The sequence below is a fragment of the Dipodomys ordii genome, unplaced genomic scaffold (genome assembly GCF_000151885.1).
Source record: "Dipodomys ordii isolate 6190 unplaced genomic scaffold, Dord_2.0 Scaffold88, whole genome shotgun sequence".
Classification (NCBI taxonomy): domain Eukaryota; kingdom Metazoa; phylum Chordata; class Mammalia; order Rodentia; family Heteromyidae; genus Dipodomys; species Dipodomys ordii.
The window spans coordinates 3,324,762-3,347,958 of record NW_012267304.1 but is presented as its reverse complement, the minus strand read 5'-3'; the positions used below and the strand labels follow the sequence as shown (position 1 = coordinate 3,347,958).

The window sequence follows — 23,197 nt, the reverse complement described above, 5'->3', positions numbered from 1 at the left end:
TGTGTGTATCTATATGAATAGATACATATATATAAATATACATTTATCATATTTTCTTGGTCCATTCATTAGTTGTAGTGAATCTGGGCTAGTTCCCTAACTTGGCTATTGTGAATAGTGCAGCAAAGAGCAAGGGTGTGAAGGTATGTGACAGAATTTTAAACAGATTGATGCACTCCTTGCCCTTAAATAGCATTAAGCAGCCTCAGTGAAATTGCTACACTTCTACTTGGAGCAAATTTCTATCTACCAATAGTATTCCATATGCAGCTTCGTCTAATTCTCTCTTAATCTAACCAAGAGCTCTTCTCACTGTTCATGTCCTGTTTATGTCTTGACAAGAGATAGAAAAGAAGGATGGAGGGGGGAGAATATTTGTTTTGATATTTCTTTTAGGAGATCAAAATGAATGGTGTAATTTCTACCCAAATGAACAAATCAAGAAATTTATTGTGCATATATAATATATAAATGACAGATTTATATATTATATATGCACAAGAATGATTTCCTTACAATAACTCCTTGCTTGTAAGTTTTTTCATTAAAAGTGCAATACAATATGCAAAATAATTTGATAAAATTTAAAATTCTATGTGGCCTCATAGGCCAGTACTAGAAAGGCTGACCATCATCCCCACTTTTGGCTAGCTAGCTCCTTGTTCAGAGTATCTTTCTATATTATTTACCTAGAGTTATTCTAATTCCTTCTAATATTTTTTGCACTCTGAAATCATTGGGAATTTCTAATTCTCCAGTGACAATGGAGGCATTGTCTAAGTTTTTTCTCCAGTGCCTGAAACCCAGACTACTCAGATAAATTTACTCTGAGAAACTCCATATATTAATTCAAATACAAGCTTTTGCGCACAAAAATTAAATCTACAATAACTAGCTCTTTTGGATGCTTCAAATAAACTTTACTTTTTGTCTCATATTATTGAGCACTAACCGAAGTTTAAGAGGGAAAGGACTGCTGAACTGGAGAGCCAGTGAATTCTCTGCTCTCTTGAAACTTAGTGACAAGCTTTCATCCCAGACACATAGGGAGATTCTTGAGGCCTGCAGTTGCACTCCTGACGCTCTGGAAAATCAATAAAATCGGGGGCAGGCAAGCCAGAAAGGATCATTAGGGATTTGTTCCAGATTGTGAATGTTGGACAAACTGGAAGGATAAAGGTCACATCAAAGGTATGAAGATGAAGAGAGTTAGCTGGGTCATAGAAAGACAGCATGTTGTTGTCATAATCCAGGAGGACACCGAGGCGCTTAAGCTGTGGGGGCACATCCACCAGCATTTCCTTATTGTTGTGTCTCACCACGAAGTTACTATTACATCGAGAAAAGACCCAGGAGGATGCATTCTTGCCAATCCATTCATTCTTTGGAGCTGACTTATAGGCAATACCAATTGCATACCTGTGAGAAGTGGGAAGGACAGAGACATAAACATTTATAATAATCTGTATGGTGCTAAACATCATAGAGGATATATGAGAAATGTAATACATGCTTCTTCCTAAAGTAGTTCACACATATCTTTTTTTTTTTTTTTTGTCGGTCATGGGGCTTGAACTTTGGGCCTGGGCACTGTCCCTCAGGTCTTCAGCTCAAGATTAGCACTCTACCACTTGAGCCACAGCACCACTTCCAGCTTTTTTCTGTTTATGTGATGCTAAGGAATCGAACCCAGGGCCTCATGCATGTGAGGCAAGCACTCTACCACTGAGCTACCTTCCCAGCTCCAGTTCACACATATTTAATATTGCTATAACTTTTCTCTCTTCTTCTATCCTTTCCTTTTTTTTTTTGGCAGTACTGGAGTTGAAACTCAGGGCCTCACACTTGCTACCCAGGAAGGTGTGATACCAGTCTCTCTCTCTCTCTCTCTCTCTCATGCACACACACACACACACACACACACACACACACACTACTACTACTACTACTACTACTACTACTATGTACTACTACTACTACTACTATGTACTACTACTACTACTACTATGTCCAGTTTCCTTCCATGGAAATAGAATCTCACAGATATGTGCCCTGTCCTAGAATTGTGATCTTCCCAATCTCAGCCTCCCACACAGTTTAGAATTATAGGGGCATATTACTCTTCCCAGCTTTGGATTAAGCAGGAATCTTGCCAACTTTTACTGTCTAGGAGTGTCTTGAACTGCAATCTTCCCATGCTCAGCATCACAGATAGCTAGTATTACAGGTGTGAGCCATGGGAATCCAGCCTATCTTTATTTTATTAAAAAGCTGGCAAGCTGGGTGGTTCATGCTTATAATCCTAGCTACTCAGGAGGCTGAGATCTTAGGATCCAGGTTCAAATCCAGCCCCTGCCAGGAAAGTCCATGACATTCTTATCTCCAATTAACCACCAGAAAACCAGAAGTGGTGCTGTGGCTCAAGTGATAGAGCACTCACCTTGAACTGAAGAGCTCAGGGACAGTGCTCAGGCCCAGGTTCAAGCCCCATGACCGACACACACACACAAAAAAATGCTGACAAATTCCTCCCTTCTTCTTTTTGGTGGAGTAGGACTGGGACTTGAACTAAAGGCCTTGCTCTCGCTAGGCAGATGTTCTACCACTTGAGCTATACCTTCAGCCCTTTTTACTTTAGTTACTTTTCACCTAAGGGTCTTATTTTAGCCTGAGCTGACCTCAGTTTCAATTGTCCTGGGCCAGCTTCAGACCACAATCCTCCTAGAGTCTCTCCCATAACTAGAATTACAAGTGTGAACTGCTGTAACTGCCTTGTTATTGAGATAAAGTCTCACTAACATTTTTCCCAGGTTGCCTTCAAACTATAATCCTCCTAATCCCTGTCTTCCTAGTAGCTAGTGTTACAGGCATGAACCACAATGCCTAGCAGGCAAATTTTTCTAGACTGTTTTTCATCATACACATTTTAACTTTGACTTATATTGGTGCTAGGGTTGTGCTATAGAATCCAATCTCTGGGGAAACTAACAACAGAGAAGATAAGAGAAAAGAAAACTGAAATCCACTTACCATGTTGAGGAACCCATGACCACCTCCCAGTAGTGGCAGCCACTGTCAATGAATATATTTCCTGCTGCCCCATAGCACCCTGTGCCACTAAACCTCTCTGGGGTATGGCTTTTCTTCAGAGAGCTTTCATCCTTCTCCATCTGCAGTCCATCATTGGAAATCTTCAACTTCTTGTGAGTCATTTTGGGATCCAATTTAAAGGGCTGGCCTGAGGAAGGTAGAAAAAGGAGGAAATTTGATGATGCACTGAAGAAATGGAATTTTATCCTCCAGAAACAGCAGTAGTGGGGACCCTCAAGAGGAAAAATCACTTTAGAATCAGAGAAAGCTGGCTTCTGTTTAGAGTATATAAAAGAAAAAGGCCAGGAGACATAGTGTGTAAGAAAGTAAGGACAGAACTCATTCACCAATAACATAACCTCCATGGAATATTTCTTTTCTCACTATGGGAAAAAGGTGGGTTGCATACAAGAGTTGCCCTCTACCATATTTTATTAAACTAAATGAGATCTATCATGTTCTCAAATATGATTTGTATTTTATTTCATTAGGTGTTTTTGAGATTGAGTAGATTTTTGGGGTGCATTTTTATTAGAATCAATTAGTTGTATGAGAGAGGGTTTCATTTTGACATCTATATATGCATATAATGTACCTTGATTATACTTGCCTCCTTCATCATTCTCCCTCATCCCTGCTCCTTTGAGTAGGTTCTAAGGAGTGTTAGAATGCTTGAAGTGGGAGAAAGTGAGAGTCACTGTTGAAGTTATCACTACTTGGTGGTAGAGCAAAAAAACTTGAGGAATCAAGTAACAGGGACTTTTTTGCCTTCTTAAAATTGGAATACAAAGCCTGGCGCCAGTGGCTCATGCCTGTAATCCTAGCTACTCAGGAGGCTGAGATCTGAGGATCGCGGTTCAAAGCCAGCCTGGGCAGGAAAGTCCGTGAAACTCTTACCTCCAATAAACCACCAGAAAACTGGAAGTGGTGCTGTAGCTCGAGTGGTAGAGCACTAGCCTTGAGCTGAAGAACTGAGGGACAGAGCTCAGGCCCAGAGTTCAAGCCCCACAACCAACCAAAAAAACAATTGAAATACAAAAAATATACAATTAGGCAAGCTTATAACAGTGACTATTGTATCATCAATGATCAGAGAAAATATTTGTTGTATAGGCTCATTCACAATAAAGAGACTTATACAATCAAGTATTGTTCCCTGATGGGCACTGGTAGCTCAAACCTGTAGAAGAGGTTCATAGTTCAAAGCCAACCAAAGCAACAAAGTCTGTGAAACTTCTATCTCAAATTAATCAGCAAAGAGCCAGAAAAGAAGCTGTGGTTCAAATGGTGGAGCACCAGTCTTGCATTCACAAAAATCTCAGGCCCAATGCCTAGGCCCTAATTTCAAGCCCCAGTACAGGCATGCAAAAAAGTATTCCCTGAGGTCAGATGTTGGAGAAGGCAAGATTTGCAAGGCAAATGCTTCTGTGACAAGCATTATTGGCTAACCTAATGTCTTTCCATAATTTATCTCTCTCATTCAATTTCTTACCCTCCCTTCCTTATAGAATAAGCTAATAAAATAAAATCAGAAATCAGAGTAGCAGAAATTTATGGAAAGTTTCTGTTTTTCTGATAAAAGGAATACCAACTGTGTCTTCCTTCATATCTTAAAAAGCAATGTGACATGTGGAGGTTATAGTGGCTATCTCATGGCCATGTGGCAACAAGCAATGCACAAAGGGAGATGGAAATTGTCTCTTTTCTGCCACCACAAAGCTGCTTCACCAGTCCTCACTGCCTGCCTTCAAACTTCCTTCTACATGAGACCAAGAAGAAAAGCCACTATTCCTTTAAGTGACTAGTAAGTATCATTTGTGAAGTTATGTTAGTGACACTTTCTGTGGTTGACTGTTGCTAGATTATCACAAATAATGTTCTTTCATTCAATTGTCTGCCAAACTTGGTGGTAAAAATCAGAGAAAGCCTCATCACTAATATCCTCCCATGCTATTCTGGGTTTTAGTATTGTACATACAACCCCCACCCCCCCATGGACACCAACAAACCCCCCAGCTAAAGTACAAACCACAGCAGCAATTCTCCTCTGCCCAGTGCCACTGCCATCATGCAATGATGGGGTGCCATCTCAGGCTAAGGACCTCCCTGGTATGGAGCTGAAAGTGGGTCTTTCTTGCTGGAATCACCACCACCTACTGTTTGTTTTTAGTCGGGTGGGTTCACTGTTCCGGCTGCCTGCTTGGTTTATGGCTTTAACAATGAAGATGTAGCGTGTCCCACTCTGGAGTCCATGTACTGTGTAATGGTTCTGTTTAATGTTGGGCACAATCATCCAGCTATCCACTGAATTATACAGGCCTGTAAAGTAGGCAAAGACAAGGATATCAATCAACAAAAAGAAACAAGAAAAACACACTAGAAATGCAATCACAGGCTTCCCTCCCAAAGCACATTTATTTAGCTTTGTTATGAGTCTGAGAAGTTATAATGAAATGAACCAGAGATTGTGAATCCATTATTTATTTTGTCCCACAGAGCTACGCTTTTGCCTGTCTTCTTGCTTCTAGCAAGTGAATGCAAATACTGGCAAAAGTTATATCATATCATCTTTGTGCCATATAATAAAGAAATACCCACTACATCAAATCATAGAATCATCACTCTTATGGAGTCTTTGCATCATTACCCCAATGTCCACTCCTCTGAGAGCCAAATCTGGCCTTGTGTGAGTGGAGCAGTCCTGTACAGAGCATGGAAAAATGGAACTTCAGAGCAGAAAGGATACCTACATATCAAATATCCTTCATCTTACAAGAGAGAACACTGGTATCTTTTAATCCTAGGCCAGTATTCTCTGCATGGCATCACAATTCATGGGGTGATTAGAAATGTTCCTTTGTCTCTCTATAAGGTAATGAGGACTTAAAATTCTACTCCTCTACCTCATTGTCATCCTGAATTCCCAAATGTTCTGGAATCTAAGTGAAGTAAAAGAGATGGCATAATGTTGCATATTTTTCCCCTTCCTAGCTCTGATTCCCATTCCCCTCTGGAGTCAGGTGGTTCAGTAACATATTGTCAATTTGAACAATTTTCCCTCTCAAGCAGGGAAAGGGATCAGATGTCTAGGCTTCTGTTTTAGACTGCAAACATTGGCTTAAAACAGGAGAAGATATACATAACCAAAAACATATATTTGGGCAGTTTTCAGTAAAAGAGAAATCAACATATTATACTGGATTATCTAGACAAATCTCTTGTTATTTGGAGTTTTTTCCCCATACTTCTACTGGAGGGTGGAAAGGGAAAAGCAAAAAAAAATGAGCAGTGGATTTTGTCACTTCCATGCATCTCTAATAGAAAACTAAGTGAAGGTGAAAATTAAAAACAATGATGAGTGTTTTTCAAGAGATCTAATCTGAAGGGTTTAGTGATTAATTTGAAGGAGGTGGAATAAAAACCTAAATGAAAACTAGGTGTTATAGAAAGAATAAGAAACAATGGATATTTCAATGATTTTTTTTGAAAATGTAAGGATAAGGGCTAGGAACAGTGTTTGAGATATTACCTATCTATGTATCTATATACAGTATAAATCACAAATTACACATGAAATTTTAATACAAAGGGGGAAATGCATGGTCTTCCAAATGTCCTTCAAACAATACAAAGACAAATAAATACAAAGTTCACAATGAAGTAACTATGCAATATGAGAAAAGAGGAGAACAATCTCTATGAGCTAATATGGAATGATTTCCAAGAGATAATAGTTGAAAAAAAGCTAATTGCATGACAGCATATATCAAATGCTATTATTTTGAGAGAAAGAAAATGCAAAGTAAACTGTATTTGCTTAGATTAACAAAACAAAGAAAGGATAACCCAGAGAAGAAAGAGGTTTGTTACCTACAAGGGATTAGAATGGACATAAAGGATTAAAAGCATTTGGGAGATGTCTGGGAATATGGCTTAGTGGTAGAGTGCTTGCCTAGCATGCATAAAGCCCTGTGTTCAATTCCTCAGTATCACATACACAGAAAAAGCTGGAAGGGGTGCTGTGGCTCAAGTGGTAGAGTGCTAGCCTTGAGCAAAAAGAATTTCAGGGACAGTGCCCAGGCCCTAAGTTCAAGCCTCAGACTGGCCAAAAAAAAAAAACATTTGGGAGGACTGGGGCACAGCTCAGGGGCAGAGCACTTGTCTTACTACCTACACTTCAAAAACAAAACAAAAGAACAAAAAGATATGGGAGGGAAGGATGCTTTCTTTAGTATACTTTTTGCAAATTTTTCCCTTTAGGAACCATGCTATATCCTAAAAAATTAAACTTAAGCCAGGCATGTCACACACACACACACACACACACACACACACACACACACACACACACACACACACACACACACACACACGTATGTAATCCTGACCACGCAGGAAGTAGAGGTAAGAGGATCTTGAGTTCTAGGTCAGCCTAGATAAAATCATTGAGACCTTATCCTAGAAACAAAACATAAATAAAAATGCTGGGTATAGCTCAAGAGCTAAACTGCTTACCTAGCATAAAAATTAAATAAAAAAAGAAACGAAATCAACATATTCAAAATTCAAATTAAAAAAAAATAAAATGAAATAAACAAAGATCTGAAGGTTTGAGTCTCTAATATTCTCTTACTAAAGAAAATGTCAGGGGTTGGGAAGGTGGCTCAGTGGTAGAGCGCTTGCCTTGCATGCCTGAGGCCCTGGATTCGATTCCTCAGTACCACATAAGCAAAAAGAAAAAAGCTGGAAGTGGCGCTGTGGCTCAAGTGGTAGAGCGCTAGCCTTGAGCTGAAGAGCTGAGGGACAGCGCCCAGGCCCAGAGTTCAGGCCCCAAAACCGGACCCCCCCCCCAAAAAAATAAAAGAAAATGTCAGAGCCAGACGAGGGTAGCTCACGCCTATAATCCTAGCTACTCAGGAGGCTGAGATCTGAGGATCTCAGTTCAAAGCCAGCCTGGGCAAGAAAGTCCGTGAAACTCTTATCTCCAATAAAAAACCACCAGAAAACCGGAAGTGGAGCTGTAGCTCAAGTGGTAGAAGCGTTAGTCTTGAGCTGAAGAGCTGAAGGACAGTGCTCAGGCCCAGAGTTCAAGCCCCACAACCGACAAAAAAAAAAAAAAAAAAAGAAATGAAAAATGTCAGATTCCAGGTTAGGACAGGATAAGGTCAAAATGAGCCTAGTACATTTTGTTATGCTAGAAAGTGAGTGCTCATGATGATGAGAGCTATTTTGAAAGACTCCCACCGACTAAATCGGGATGGTTTATGCACAAAAATGAATAAAGGCAGTAAAGAATTATAAACCATTGATAAAAGGGAATTGGAGAATTCATACTGATAAACAAATAGAAAACAAGGAGCAGGTTCTTCCTTACAGTAGAATGTTTGCTGTCAACATATAAATGTGAAAGGGAGTACTCAGGTAGACAACCACTTTATAATCAGAGTGAAGACTGGTAGGATAAGAATCATCAGTAATGTTAAAACAGAGGTAGGGATGGGGTGAGATAGGTTTAATGAGGAAGCAGGATATTTTCATGACCTTAAAGGATCACCAAACATATTGTTTATTAGTAGCAAAAGAAAAATAGGAAATACACTATAAAGAAATCAGACAATATTTTGACAAGGTGATCAAAATTAGCACTAACAATGAAGGACAAGTGGACATCATGTAACTACAGATATGACACACTAAGGACAAATTGATCTGAGTCTTCAAAAATATTTATCACCAGTAAAAGTTTGCTTCAGGTCTCTGTTTTTTGTGCGCATGCATGTGTGTGTGTGTGTGTGTGCGTATGTGTGTGTGTGTGTTTGTGTGTTTGTACTGGGGCTGGAGCTCAGGACTAGGTTGCTGTTTCTTAGTTTTTTTCACTTTAGGCTAGTGCTCGACCACTAGAGCCACAGTTCTGCTCCCAACCTTCTGGTAGTTAATTGGAGATAAAGGTCTCATTGTCCTTTCTGCCCAGGCTGGCTTCAAATGAGTATCCTAAGATTCCCAGCCTGCTGAGTAGTTAGGATTACAGGCGTGGGCCACCAGTGCTCAGCTCAGGGCTCTGTTTTTGTTCCTGTCCTATTGGACTTTCCTAACAATGACTGGAAGACAACATAGAAGTCAGGCTGGAAGGGAAAACAAATGTTCTGGAAGGTAAAATCTGGATCCCAAAGACTCATGGCATGCTAGAAAAAGGGGTCCAGGGCTAATCCAGTAAAATGTAGTGAGTATAAATTCAAGGTACAGTTCAAATTTAGATACTCAATTTTATAGACAGTGCATCTGGTATACATGGGATGTCAGCTGACTTTATGTTAAGTAAACAGTAGTCAGTGTGGCTGGCCCAGTAAAAAGATGTAGGGCAAAGCTGGGTGCCGGTGGCACACGCCTGTAATCCTAGCTACTCAGGAGGCTGAGATCTGAGAATCGCGGTTCAAAGCCAGCCCAGGCAGGAAAGTCTGTGAAACTCTTATCTCCAATAAACCACTAGAAAACCAGAAGTGGTGCTGTGGCTCAAGTGGTAGAGCACTCGCCTTGAGCTGAAGAGCTGAGGGACAGTGCTCAGGCCCAGAGTTCAAGCCCCACAACCAAAAAAAAAAAAAAAGATGTAGGGCAAGAAGGCAGCAACTTGTGTACAAAAGAAATAATCCAGCTACCTCTGTAGCACCCAGACCACTTTTGGGTGTTTTCACTGTTTTGTTTTCTTTTGTTTTGTTTTTTGGTCGGTCATGGGGCTTGAACTCAGGGTCTGGGTGCTGACCCTGAGCTTGGATAGCACTCTCCCACCTTGAGCCAAAGTTTCACTTGCATTTTTTTGTTGCTAGTCGTGGCTTTAACTCTGGACCTGGGCACTGTCCCTGAGCTCTTCAGCTCAAGACAAGTACTCTACCACTGGAGCCACAGAGCCACTTCCGGGTTTTCTGGTGGTTAATTGGAGATAAGAGTATCACAGGCTTTCCTGTCTGGGGCTGGCTTTAAACCATGATCCTCAGATCTCAGCCTCCTGAGTAGCTAGGATTACAGGTGTGAGCCACCAGCACCCAGCTTTATTCACTTTTTTTTTTAATTACACTTTAGGAAGCATTTTGGCAAATAGAAATGTGTCCATAAAAAGGATATCAGATGGTTAAAAAAAAAACACCTATCTGAAAACTGTATTGTATGAAGACCAGTTAAAATAATGAGATGTCTGGCAAGAAAAAAGAAAATTTAGAAGGAACAGAGGAATTATCTAAACTATCTAGAATACTATCATGTGAAAGGTGGATTAATGAAGCAAAGAAAGCCTGACCTAGAAATAACTAGTAGCTGGCGCATTAAGCTTAAAGTCTGATAGGCTAGGGATTCTAATTTCCATCATTTTGTAGCTCTGTGACCCTGGGCAACTCACTAAACTTGAAATTCAGTGTCTTCATTTATAAGGTAGAATAAATATCATCTATGTCATAAATCTCAGCAAGTATTTGTGAGGTCTAAATGAAATAATGTGTTTATAAATGGTGATACATTACCATATTTGAATTATTGGTAGTATTTACTAAGAGAAAGAAGCCTCTTATAATGAAGCACTGGCAATTATTAGAAGTATATAATCACCAATGGGCTGCTTTATTAATTAATTAATTAATTTTTTTGTCAGTCATGACGCTGGAACTCTGTGCCTGGCTAGTGCTCTACCCCTTGAGACACAGCATCACTTCTGGCTTTTTCTGTTTATGTAGTGCTGAGGAATTGAACCCAGGGCCTCATGCATGCGAGGCAAGCACTCTACCACTAAGCCACCTTCCCAGCCCCTGGGCTGCTTTATTAAAACTGAGCATCACATCACTGGCAATGTTCAAACAAAGACAAGGCCATCATTTACTGAATGTCTGGCAGAAGAGATTACACTAATGATTCCTATGGTCCAGTCCAACTCTAAGATGCTAAGATTTTTATCACTATTAGTCACACTTTGGATTTTCTTTTTTCTTTTCTTTTTTTTCTTTTTTTTTTTGGTCCGGTCGTGGGGCCTGAACCTTGGCCTGGGCGCTGTCCCTCAGCTCTTCAGCTCAAGGCTAGCACTCTACCACTTGAGCCACAGCGCCACTTCTGGCTTTTTTTTCTTTTTGCTTATGTGGTACTGAGGAAGCGAACCCAGGGCCTCAAGCATGCAAGGCAAGCGCTCTACCACTGAGCTACCTTCCCAGCCCTTTGGGATTTTCTTTACATTATGACTATATAGCTTTGAAAACTGAAGTGACAACCTTTTGATCTTTGTCACTTCTCAGACTTGTTCTCAGTTGCTAAGACACAACTGCCTCCCTCACAACAAACAGGAAGAAGCACAGATGCTGGCTCTAGGACTTGCCAGAACTTAACACTGAAAAGTATGTGAATGAAGCTATCGAGGTTGTGACTTTTTGCTTGGAAAAATAAAAACCACTCAGGAACACTGCTACATAGGCCAAGTGGCTTAGGTTGGAGCTGCAAGAGGCAAGTGTTTTTTTAATGCTTGACTTTTCAACATCTTCTCATCTCCCCTCCCTATTATTGTCACAAACCAGAATTCTTCCCTTGTTATCATAAAAAAAGGAAAGTTTATAAGGAGGATTTAGTTGGGAAACTGTTTTTCATGTTAGCCTGTGAAGTCGGACATAAATGCAAAGTGCAAAGGTAAAAGAGTATTAATTTGCACCTATGCAGATATAACTATAAAGTAGGAATCAGTCTCAAACTTGAACTCAGCTTGTGTCCTGAGGCATGAACTTTGGGCCTGGGTGCTGTCCTTGAGCTTTTTTTGCTCAAGGATAGTGTTCTGATACTGGAGCCACACCTCTTACTTTCAGGTTTTTGGTGGTTAATTGGAGAGTCTCATGCTCTTTCCTGCATGGGCTGGCTTTGAACTGTGATCCCCAGATGTCAGCCTTCTGAGTAGCTAGGATTATAGGTATCAGCCAGTTGCACATGGTTATTGAATTTAGCCTTAATTAGGATTGCATCCCCACTGCTTTGAAGGGAACTTTCACTGCTTTTCAACTGGTGATCAACAAGTTAAATTTCTACTCTGCCTTTTCCTGCTCCATTTCACAGGAAGTTAAAGTCTTCTTAACACGTGAGCTAAACAACTGCTTTTCTAAACATCTTTCATTTGGTGGCTTGTCAATATTTTTTGAGTTTGGTATTTTTATTGTTATGTTGTTTTTTTGAGACAAGGTCTTGCTATGTAGCCCAGACTGGCCTTGAACTTGTGATCCACCTGGCTCAGCCTTCCAAGTGTTGGGATTTTAGGTATGCACCACTAGGCCTGGCTCTAACACATTTTTTTCATTTACTATAGTTCTTTGTGGAAAGAGGGAAGGAGTAAAGAGAAGAGTGACAGAGGCAGAAGGCTTGTCACCATATTCATTGATGCAAATAGGAATGGTAAAGGAAGAAATACTCTTGGAACGTAATATATTATATCATGATAATGAAGTGAAGGAAGAGTCAGGGAGCAAGATGTTCACACACATGGGGCGAGAAATGATGGTGGCTTAGCTATCTAGGAACAAATACTGAGCAGTGCTCTCCTTGGGACAGTGGAGTGACAAACAAATGGGAATGACCTCAGGGAATGACCTGTCCAGCAGGGAAATGCACAAGTTGCTTGTCACCCAGCAGGAAGAGCTTCACAATGCCCCGGGGAGCTTACACTGTCTATGAAAGACTATACTAAACAACCTAACATGTCTTACAAACACTTGCCTCGTGGCGCCCCGGCCAATCTTGAGCAGCTTACTGCTTCCTTACATTTCCTTATCTCTGGCCACAGGCCCCAACTACACCATGACTTACTGATGAAGTTAGCCTGGCCAGTGAATATGGTGTACTGAAGCTCATAGGAGCTGATGCTGAACTCATCATCCGAGATCCAGTGGACTGTAATGGTGTCATGGGAGGCTGTACAGAGTTCCTCTCGGATAGATGGTGGGTTTGGGGCTGTAAGAAAAAGTAGGGGGAAAAGAAAGGTAAGAAACACTTACTGTTTGGAATTTTACAATCCTTATTCTTCCTGTCTAACTCAACATCTCTAGAAAAGGAAGAGTCATTTGTTTGTTTCTTTATTTTACTCAATACTGGGGTTTAAACCCAGAATATCACACATACTTGACAAGCATTCTATTAAAGATATATTTCCAGTTCTGGAAAAGTCTTAGGGGAGAAATTTTAGATTGCAAGACACATGCAACCTGAAACACAACCACTTGTTTCAACAATTAAGATATTTTAGGCTTAGCTATTGTGATGAGTTCTCCCATTGTCCAATTGGCCCTATATAAACACATATGTATACTTTATAGCTAAATAGCTACATATTTTACTTATATAACATGGACTTCAATCTACTTCATTCTATTTCTTTGTCAGTTATAGGGCTTGAAATCAGGGCCTGGGTGCTGCCCCTGACTCTTTTGCTTAAGGCCAATGCTCTATCAATTTGACCCACAGCTCCACTTCCCATTTTCTGGTGGTCATTTGGATATAGGCATCTCAAGGACTTTGGTGCCTGGTCTGGCTTTGAACTGTGATCCTCAGATCTCAACCTCCTGAGTAGATATTATTATAAACATGAGCCAACACTAGAACCTAGCTACTTTATTCTATTTCAAAATAACTTTTATTATATATATTTGACAATAAAGTTCAAATTAATACTAGTTCTCCCATCTGTAAAATGGGAATGATAATTACTGTATTAATTTGCTCTGAGGATTAATGATATAAAATTCATGTAAAGTATCTGGCATAAATAAATGATAGTTATGCTAAGATATTAACAAAATAGCTACAAGCATAAAGTTATATTTATACATGTACTTTTCTCATAAAATAATCATTCAATAATCTTTAAGGTTGCTAGCAAGTATTTTATTTTTATTTTTATTTTTTTGTCAGTTGTGGGGTTTGAACTCTGGGCCTGACTGCTGTCCCTCAGCTCTTCAGCTCAAGGCGAACACTTTACCACTTGAGCTACAGCACCACTTCCGGTTTTCTGGTGGTTTTTATTGGAGATAAAAGTTTCACAGACTTTCCTGCCCCAGCTGGCTTTGAACCATGATCCTCAGATCTCAGCCTCCTGAGTAGTTAGGATTACAGGCGTGAGCCACAGGCACCTGGCTAGTAGTCAACAATTTTAACAGTCTGGTTGCATCTTGTATTTTATTTTATTTTTTGGTAGAAATTTATTTATTTATTTTTATTTTTGTCAGTCCTAGGGCTTGAACGCTTGGCTTGGGCACTATCCTTGAGCTCCTCTTTACTCAAGACTAGTACTCTACCATTTGGGCTACAGTGCCACTTCTGTTTTTTTCTATGATTAATTGGAGGTAAGAGTCTCACAGGCTTTCTTGGGCTGGCTTCAAACTATGATCTTCAGATCTGAGCGTGAGCCACTGGCATACAGACTTTTGTAGAAATTTATTAGGCTTTATTTTAGACATTTTAACAATTGTACACTCACTCGATTTTGTTGTTGGTGGTGGTGGTGCTGGTTGTGAAGCTTGAACTCTGGGCATGGGCACTGTCCCTCAGCTCTTCAGCTCAAGATAAGTGCTCTACCACTTGAGCCACAGCACCACTTAAAATTTTCTGGTGGTTAATTGGAGATAAGTGTCTCATGGACATTCCTGCCTGGGCTGGCTTTGAACCGTGATCCTCAGATCTCAGCCTCCTGGGAAGTTAGGATTACAGGTGTGAGCCACCAGCACCAAGCTTGATAGCTGTTTGTAAGCACTTTTTCAAATATTTTTAGGTTAAATATTATTACTGATAAGTCTTTGTTGAGAGCATCCTTTGGAAAGGTGTTTTGGCTCAAAAGAAAATCACCTGCAGCCAGGCTCTGGTGCTGGTGACTCACACCTGTAATCCCAGCTACTCAGGAGGCTGAGATCTGAGGATCATGGTTTGAAGCCAGCCCAGGCAAGAAAGTGTGTGAGACTCTTATCTCCATTTATTCACCCCAAAACCCAAAGTGGAGCTGTGGCTCAAAGTGGTAGAGTGCTAACCTTGAGCACAAAAGCTCAGGGACAGTGCTCAGGCCTTGAGTTTAAGCCCTACCACTGACAAAACAAACAAAAAAACAAAATAACTGCCATAATGGTCACTTCCAATGCAGGCCCATTGGGGAGTACTTCAGTTAAACAGAAGGTTGAATTTTTTCTCCCTTTTTTTTCATGCTAATCAACAAACCAACAAATTGGGCTAATGTCTTCCTCCTTAATATTGTGCATAATTGACTATACCATGATTAGCACAAACATGAGGAAACTGTTGTGATTGGTGAATATACCCTTATCCTCTCTGGCATCTGTTTCTTACAAGCAGTCTGTCTTGTAAACTAATGCTGAGTGATAATATCTCTGACACTTCATATGAAACTTTAGAAGCATTAAATATTTGATGGAATCATCTTTCTTTTCTATTACAATGGGGGTGAACTAAAAGACATTTTACCTAAAGATACATCTATCACATCTAAGTTTAGAAAAAATCATTTTAAATACTGTCCCTTTCAGATTACATTCAACTGAAAATTCACCCAAATAAAAAAAATTAAACAAGCAGGAATATTTTCACACCTGTTAAGTAGTCTAGCCCCTCCAACAGTTTCTTTTCTCTAGAAAAATCTAAAGCAAAGTTTTCAAAGGCATCATTAAAATTGATGTCTGGAATCAGAACTTGAGAAGATGCAGTTGCCATAGCGACCCTAAAAAAAAAAAGTACATCAATATACATCAAAATAAGCTTGCAATCTCATCCAGTGTTTGATTTCTGGCTTAACAACAGGAAAACAAATGACTTGCAAGGGAAAATATCGTATCCGTTCTTTTCCAATGAAAATCATTTCAATTTTAATTGTCAGGAACCAATTAAGTGTTATACCATATTTGTTCACATATGTTCACCCCTCAAACACACTCTCCCATCCTGTCTTAATTTTGAGAAGTAAATACAGGATTTTTTCCCCTCTGCATCATTTTCCATCTGGCAGGCAGCCTCAAAACTAGACCTCTGAAGGCTTGGTAAGAGCAATTTAAGAATTTATTCCCCTCTCTTTTTTTTCATGCTAATCAACAAACCTACAAGCTGGGTTAACGTTTTCTTATTACTGCCCATTATTATTAATTTTTGGACCCAGTCCTAGGACTTGAACTCAGGGCTTGTCCCTGAGTTTTTTTGCTCCAGGCTAGCACTCTGTCACTTGAGCCACAGCTCCACTTCTGGCTTCTTGGTGGTTAATTCGAGATAAAAGTCTCACAAATCTTCCAGCCTGGTCTGGCTTTGAACTGCAATCCTAAGATCTCAGTGAGTAGCTAGGATTACAGGCATGAGCCATCAGGCACTCAGGTATATCTGGTCTTTTATAATACTTACATTTCATTTTTTATTCTCTAATTGAATAATCCTATGGTACTTTTAACTCCTTAATTACTTTTAAAGGACTCAAGAATGAGGTTCAGCCGGGCGCCAGTGGCTCATGCCTGTAATCCTAGCTACTCAGGAGGCTGAGATCTGAGGATCTCAGTTTAAAGCCAGCCCGGACAAGAAATCCATGAAACTCTTATCTCCAATAAACCACTAGAAAACCAGAAGTGGTACTGTGGCTCAAGCCTAGAGTGCTCACCTTGAGCTGAAGAGCTGAGGGACAGTGCCCAAGCCAAGAGTTCAAGCCCCACGACCGACAAAGAAAAAAAAAAAGAATGAGGTTCATGTTTTGTACCTCTTGTATTTTGTGTGGTTCCTAAAACAATAAAAGACATACAATAAATAATAAATAGCTTGCTAACATTTGTTGAGTGATTAGTTGATACAAGGCATTGTGCATGCAACTTATGCAAATTATCTAATTTATTCATAATCATAACTTTGTTAGATGTTATTTCCATTTTGTAAGTAAAAATGTAAAGAAATAAATTTCCCAAGATCATACAAGTAGTAAAAAGCAAGATATAATTGAATCCATGAACATCTGATTGTAATCTCTGTACCTATATCCATTTATAGTTTCTTCTCTCTTTTAATTAAAAAATATACTTTTTATATATTTCAGCAATTCTTTTGGCTTGATCTCTGTGCCTGGGCACTGTCCCTGGGCTTCTTTTTTTTTTTTTGGGTCCGGTCGTGGGGCCTGAACTCTAGGCCTGGGCCCTGTCCCTCAGCTCTTCAGCTCAAGGCTAGCACTCTACCACTTGAGCCACAGCGCCACTTCGGGCTTTTTTCTTTTTGCTTATGTGGTGCTGAGGAATCGAACCCAGGGCCTCAGGCATGCAAGGCAAGTGCTCTACCACTGAGCCACCTTCCCAGCCCCTAAGTATACATATGGTTTTTTTTTAATTTTTTTTTTTTGTCGGTCGTGGGGCTTGAACTCTGGGCCTGGGCGCTGTCCCTCAGCTCTTCAGCTCAAGGTGAGTGCTCTACCACTTGAGCTACAGCGCCACTTCCTCCCTGGGCTTCTTTTATTCAATGAGTGCACTCTACCACTTAAGCCACAGCTCCATTTCTAGGTTTTTTTTTTTTTAGTAGTTTATTCAAGATAAGAATGTGAGGAAATTTCCTGCCTGCGATGACTGTGAACCATGATCCTCAGATCTCAGCCTGAGTATCTAGGATTACAGGTGTGAGCCCCTGGTGATAGGCATATTTCAGTAACTTTTAACCATGGTTACACATTAGAATAATTATCTGGGGGAGCTTTTATCAAAATATTCTCTTTTTGTGGGTCATGGGACTTGAACTCTGGGCATTGGCATTGTCCCTGAACTCTTCAGCTCAAGGTGAATGTTCTACCACTTGAGCCACAGTACCACTTCTGATTTTCTGGTGGCTAATTGCTGATAAGAGTCTCATGGTTGTTCCTGCCTGGCCTGGCTTTGAAATGCAATCTTCAGATCTCAGCCTCCTGAGTAGCTAGGATTACAGGCATGGGCCACCAGCACTCAGCAAAATATTAATGTTTGAGTCCTGTATCAGACCTTCTGAATCAGAACCAATTAAGGTCTTGCATATGAAAATGACAAGAAGAAAAGAAACATGAGCGTGGCAACAACATGCAGATTAGAATAGCAAAAGGGGGCATGAAGTAGAAGAAGATCAGAAAGGAAACCTTTTATGGTAAAGCAGTTGTAAGGGAATGAAAAACTGAATAAATGCATACGCATGAATGTACTCCTTGTTGCACATCCACAAACAGCTCTTGGAAAAATGTGGTATATATATACACAGTGGAATTCTATGCCTCCATCAGAAAGAATGACATTGCCCCAGTTGTTAGGAAATGGAAAGACTTGGAAAAAATTATATTAAGTGAAGTAAGCCAGGCTCAAAGAAACATAGATCCCATGGTTTCCCTCATTTGCAATAGCTAGTATATGTCTGAGTCAAGAAGAAACAGTCAGATAAGTTGATGTTAAGCAAAATGAACCCCAAGATAAGGACTCAAATGGTTTTTCTTTTTTGCTATTGTTTCTAACATATGTATAAGATGATTTTTTTTGTTGCTTTGTATGTCCCTCCCCCACGATATAAGCCCTGTTTTCACTGTATTTGATGTTGGTATAATTTGTGGAGGGGAAGAGAAAAAACAAATTGTTTAAATAGGGATACAGGTGGACCCATTGCAACAATGAGATGTATAAGACATTATGTCGAAAAACGAACTTTACAACTTTGGCACGGTGGAAGGGAGGATGGGGGGGGTGAGATGGGAAGGGATAGAAAGGGGAAACAAAGCCGGGCGCTGGTGGCTCACGCCTGTAATCCTAGCTACTCAGGAAGCTGAGATCTGAGGATCACGGTTCAAAGCCAGCCCGGGCAGGAGAGACTGTGAGACTCCTATCTCCAATAAACCACCAGAAAACCGGAAGTGGCGCTGTAGCTCAAGTGGTAGAGCACTCGCCTTGAGCTGAAGAGCTGAGGGACAGTGCCCAGGCCCAGAGTTCAAGCCCCACGACCGACAAAAAAAAAGAAAGGGGAAACAAAGGAGGAGGCAACAATGCTTGATAAGAAACGTACTCATTACCTTGCTCATGTAATTGTAACCCCTCTGTATGGTATTTTCACAATAAAAAAAACAGCTCTTGGCTGTTTATAAAAATAGAGCTGTTGCAAGAATAAACTGCAGGCTAGTATAAACAAATGCAAGATTTGTTTAAGGGTCTCACATTGAACTATAAGTCTTCTAGGACTAGATGCATAAGCAGACGATAACTTCTTTAGGGTAAAAGTCAAGCCAGATATGGCTTATGAAACTTCTTCCTAGACTCCTCAGTCTTCATTCTTTTTTTCCATCTATCCATCCATTAAGAAAAATTAATTTATTAGATGCTGGTGGTTCATGCCTATATTCCTAGCTACTTGCAAGGTTGAGATCTACAGATAATGATTTGAGGACAATCCGGGTAGAAAAGTTCATGAAACTACCTTTTCAACCAATAGCTGGGGATGTTGCAGTTTACCAATCATCATAGCTGTGCAGAAGGTTGAAATCAAGAGGATCACAGTTCCAGGTTAACTTGGTCAGAAAAGTCTGCAAGATTTTGTTTTGATGGAAGAAGTTGGGTGTGATGGCATATGCCTGATATCATAGCAATAGTATACAGTGAAAAATAGGAAGATCATCAGGAAGCAAGACCCTAAAAAATAACTAGTTTAAAAAAGGAGCTGGGGGCTTAGCTCAAGTGGTAGGACACCTACAAGAGTGAGGCCTTGAGTTCAAATCCTAGTATCACAAAAAACAAAGGAATGAAGTTAGATTGAATTAGGGAGGGAAGAGAGATGACAAAAGAAGAAAATAAGAGAGGAGAGGAAGGGAGAGAAGGGAAAAGGAGGGCAGGGAGAGGGGAGGGGAAGTGAGAGGAGCAAAGGAAAGAAAAACTAATACACTAGGTCCTGTGCTAGATGTTGGAGACACACAGGGAAAATATATCCTTGTAATGATCCTCGCCCTTGCAGTGCTCACAGATCATGAAAAATAGAGACATTAATTGTTCAATATAAAGACTATAGAGTATAAACAAGAGACTTGGGAAGTGATGATAAACTCCCTAGCGGAAGTCATTTTGTTGTTACTATAAAGGTGATGTACAGATAGGTTACTGTTTCAAAGTCAGTTAATGAGTACATTCCTTTTAGGACAATGTCACCCCTTCGTTCTCTACAGAGGAAGTTAATTTTAAGCAACAGTCTATATGATGAATAGAAATTAGCTAAACAAGGACTATATGAATGTGTGTCCTCTTACATCTTATGGCTGCAGTCTTCAGGGTCTCATAAGCTATCCTACAAACCCATGACCCTATCCTAGGAACACTAGAGCATTTTAGGCAAAGAAATGTAGTGGTTAAGAAGATGAGAAGGGGTCAAAATTGGAAGCAGGAGGAAAAGGTTTTCAAGATGTTTAGGAATAAGAAGCAAGTAAAGTAGTAATGGGAATGTAGGCAAAACAGAAAGAACTGATTCAAAAAACATGAAAACAAACAACCAACAAATATATTTAAAAATCCAATTACCTGAGAAATCAAAGGGATATAAATTAAAATGAAATGGCATTTAGATGATAAATAATGTAATATAGGAACTTTCTATGACTACTTAAATGATGCCTACATGTTTTATTAGGACTGAAATCAACAGACATTTTGAAGGTAATTTAACATTAAGTATCAAAATAGTTTAAAATTAAATATTCTTTGACATCACAGTTCTACTTCATAAAATTCTTCCTAGGGAAATAACAGATGTATGCAAATATAACCACAAGGGCACTCCACATCCCATATGTAACCTAATTGTCTAGCAATAAGACCAAGTTAAGTTTGTATTATACATCAAAAGATGAAACATCATATGACCATTGGAAATTAGATTTTACAAGGATATAGGGAAATTTGTGTGCTAAATTATGTTTCAAATGTAAGATAGATTATCTTGCCCATGTAATGGTAACTCCTCTGTACAGTACTTCCAAAATAAAAATAAATAAATATGTAAGAGTAGAGAATAAACTTACTAGCCTTATGTTTGTGAAATATGTATATATGTATACACACATATATACTTAGGAATACGTACACATACATACATTTATATGTATATATAATTGTGTATGTGTATATTAGAATATAGAGAGATTCTGTGCTCCCAAATGCTAATGTGGCTGGAAGATTAAGAATGAACTAAAAATGACATTGTAAGGCATATATACACAGCCCCCTTGCATCTGTCTGTATTTGTGTTTATGAAAAACACAAAATTAGTATCTTGTTACAGTCTTTGCTAGGCATGATATGATGTCATTTGTAATGGGAATGAGATATTTTAGTTAAAATTACATTTTTTCTGAAATCATGGTGCCATAACACCATACAATGAATAATGGTGGGGAGGAATTCTCAATTCTGGGTGAGACTAGTGAGAAAGATATTTAGGTTAGGTATGTGATTCTCAAGTCACACCTCATAGATAGCCATCCAGTTCACCTCCTTGAATATATGAAAAAAAGATTTTTGTATGGATTTGGAAATTATCACAAGGAAATTGATGGTAATTTGATGGTAAATAAATCCCTAGGAGGTACTAGGTTTGCAAGGAAAATTGTGCAGAGAGAGGAAACTATCCAAAAGCATTAGCAGGAAGAAAAATAACCTTAAAGAAATAGAGCAATGAAGACTTCATCACAAAAGCAAAAACAATTAGATGGGTAAGAAAGAAACCATGGGGGAGGGGAAACAAAGGAAGAGGCAACAATGCTTGATAAGAAATGTACTCATTATCTTGCCCATGTAATTGTAACCCCTCTGTATGGTACTTTCACAATAAAAAATAAAATAAAATAAAGTAAAAAAGAAAGAAACCATGAGTCACGGAAGACAAGAGAAGAGAGATTGCCAAGTGAAAATGGTCAATTAGCGCCAGGCACCAGTAGCTCATGCCTGGAATCTTAGCTACTCAGGAGCTTGATATCTGAGTCCAAAGCCAGCCCAGGGAAGGAAAGTCTGTGAGATACTTATCTCCTATTAAATACCAAAAAGCTAAAGTGGACCTGTGGCTCAAGTGGTATAGCCCTAGACCTGAGCAAAAATGCTCAGGGATAGGGTGCAGGCCCAGAGATCAAGCCTTATGACTGGCAAACAAAAATGGCGAATCAGGAAAAATACTACTGAGAAGGATGAAGTTAGATGAAAGGGAAAGATGAAACAAAGGAATTTCTTTTGTTTAGAAACAAGGTCTTTATTTGGTGACCTTCAAAAGAACTTTCAAAGAGGTGGGAAAAATATTTCAGAGGGTTGAAGATTGAGTGGTTACAATTACAATGGTTTAATTGTATGTTTTAGCTCTGTTTTCATGAAATCCCTCTGAAATGACAAAGAATAAAACGTCATAAACCCCACAAAGACAAAGCAAATGGAAAAAAGGAGATGCCAGCAATTAAGAGATTGTCAACAAATGTTTGGATGAATGTGTGGTAACCAACAACAGAACAGAGAAAGCTGGACCAGAAAGCCAGCAACATCAAGCTGATTTAATGGCATAAAGTTGAAAGTGTGCATGAAAAATAACTAGACCCCCAGATCCACTAAAAATTGTTGTTTTCCACTTTCTGGCAGCAGATGTAAGGATGTGAGGTCTACTTTTTGTGAGTTTTGACATTATACTAAAAGCTATCTTAAAACCCTCAACTCCCTTTCCCTGTTGGCTCCCAGAATGCTGGAAAGCAGGCCTGTAACTCCACCTCTAACCAAGAACTGAAAAAAAAATTAGTGTTCCACCAGGCGCTAATGGCTCATGCTTGTAATCCTAGCTACTTAGGGGGCTGAGATCTGAAGACTGAAGTTCAAAGCCAGCCCAGGCAGGAAAATCTATGAGACTCTTATCTCCAGTTAACCACTAAAATAGTAGAAGTGAAGCTGTGGCTCAAATGGTAAAGTACCAGCTTTGAGCAGAAAAAGCTAAAACACACTGTTCAGAACTGAGTTCAAGCCCCAGTACCAAAGAACACACACACACACACACACACACACACACAGAGAGAGAGAGTTCCAAATGTATAATTCTATACCCACTTTAGTGAGAGCTTTTAGTGATTACAATT

The 23,197-nt window shown here is 39.6% G+C and overlaps 1 protein-coding gene across 3 annotated transcripts in view; it reads right to left on the bottom strand.

The window, feature by feature from the left end:
• Positions 1 to 898: 898 nt before the first annotated feature.
• The window catches only part of Mid2 (midline 2), a 103,027-nt gene continuing 80,728 nt past the window's right edge, over positions 899 to 23,197 (bottom strand). For all 3 annotated transcript variants that reach the window (XM_013025822.1, XM_013025821.1, XM_013025823.1), the window contains exons 6-10: positions 15,687 to 15,814; positions 12,904 to 13,047; positions 5,248 to 5,409; positions 3,031 to 3,238; positions 899 to 1,419 (exon numbers count right to left, since the gene is read on the bottom strand). In XM_013025822.1, the coding sequence (XP_012881276.1) occupies positions 1,017 to 1,419; positions 3,031 to 3,238; positions 5,248 to 5,409; positions 12,904 to 13,047; positions 15,687 to 15,814 (1,045 nt within the window). In that variant the 3' untranslated portion in view covers positions 899 to 1,016. The remainder of the gene's footprint in view (positions 1,420 to 3,030; positions 3,239 to 5,247; positions 5,410 to 12,903; positions 13,048 to 15,686; positions 15,815 to 23,197) is intronic.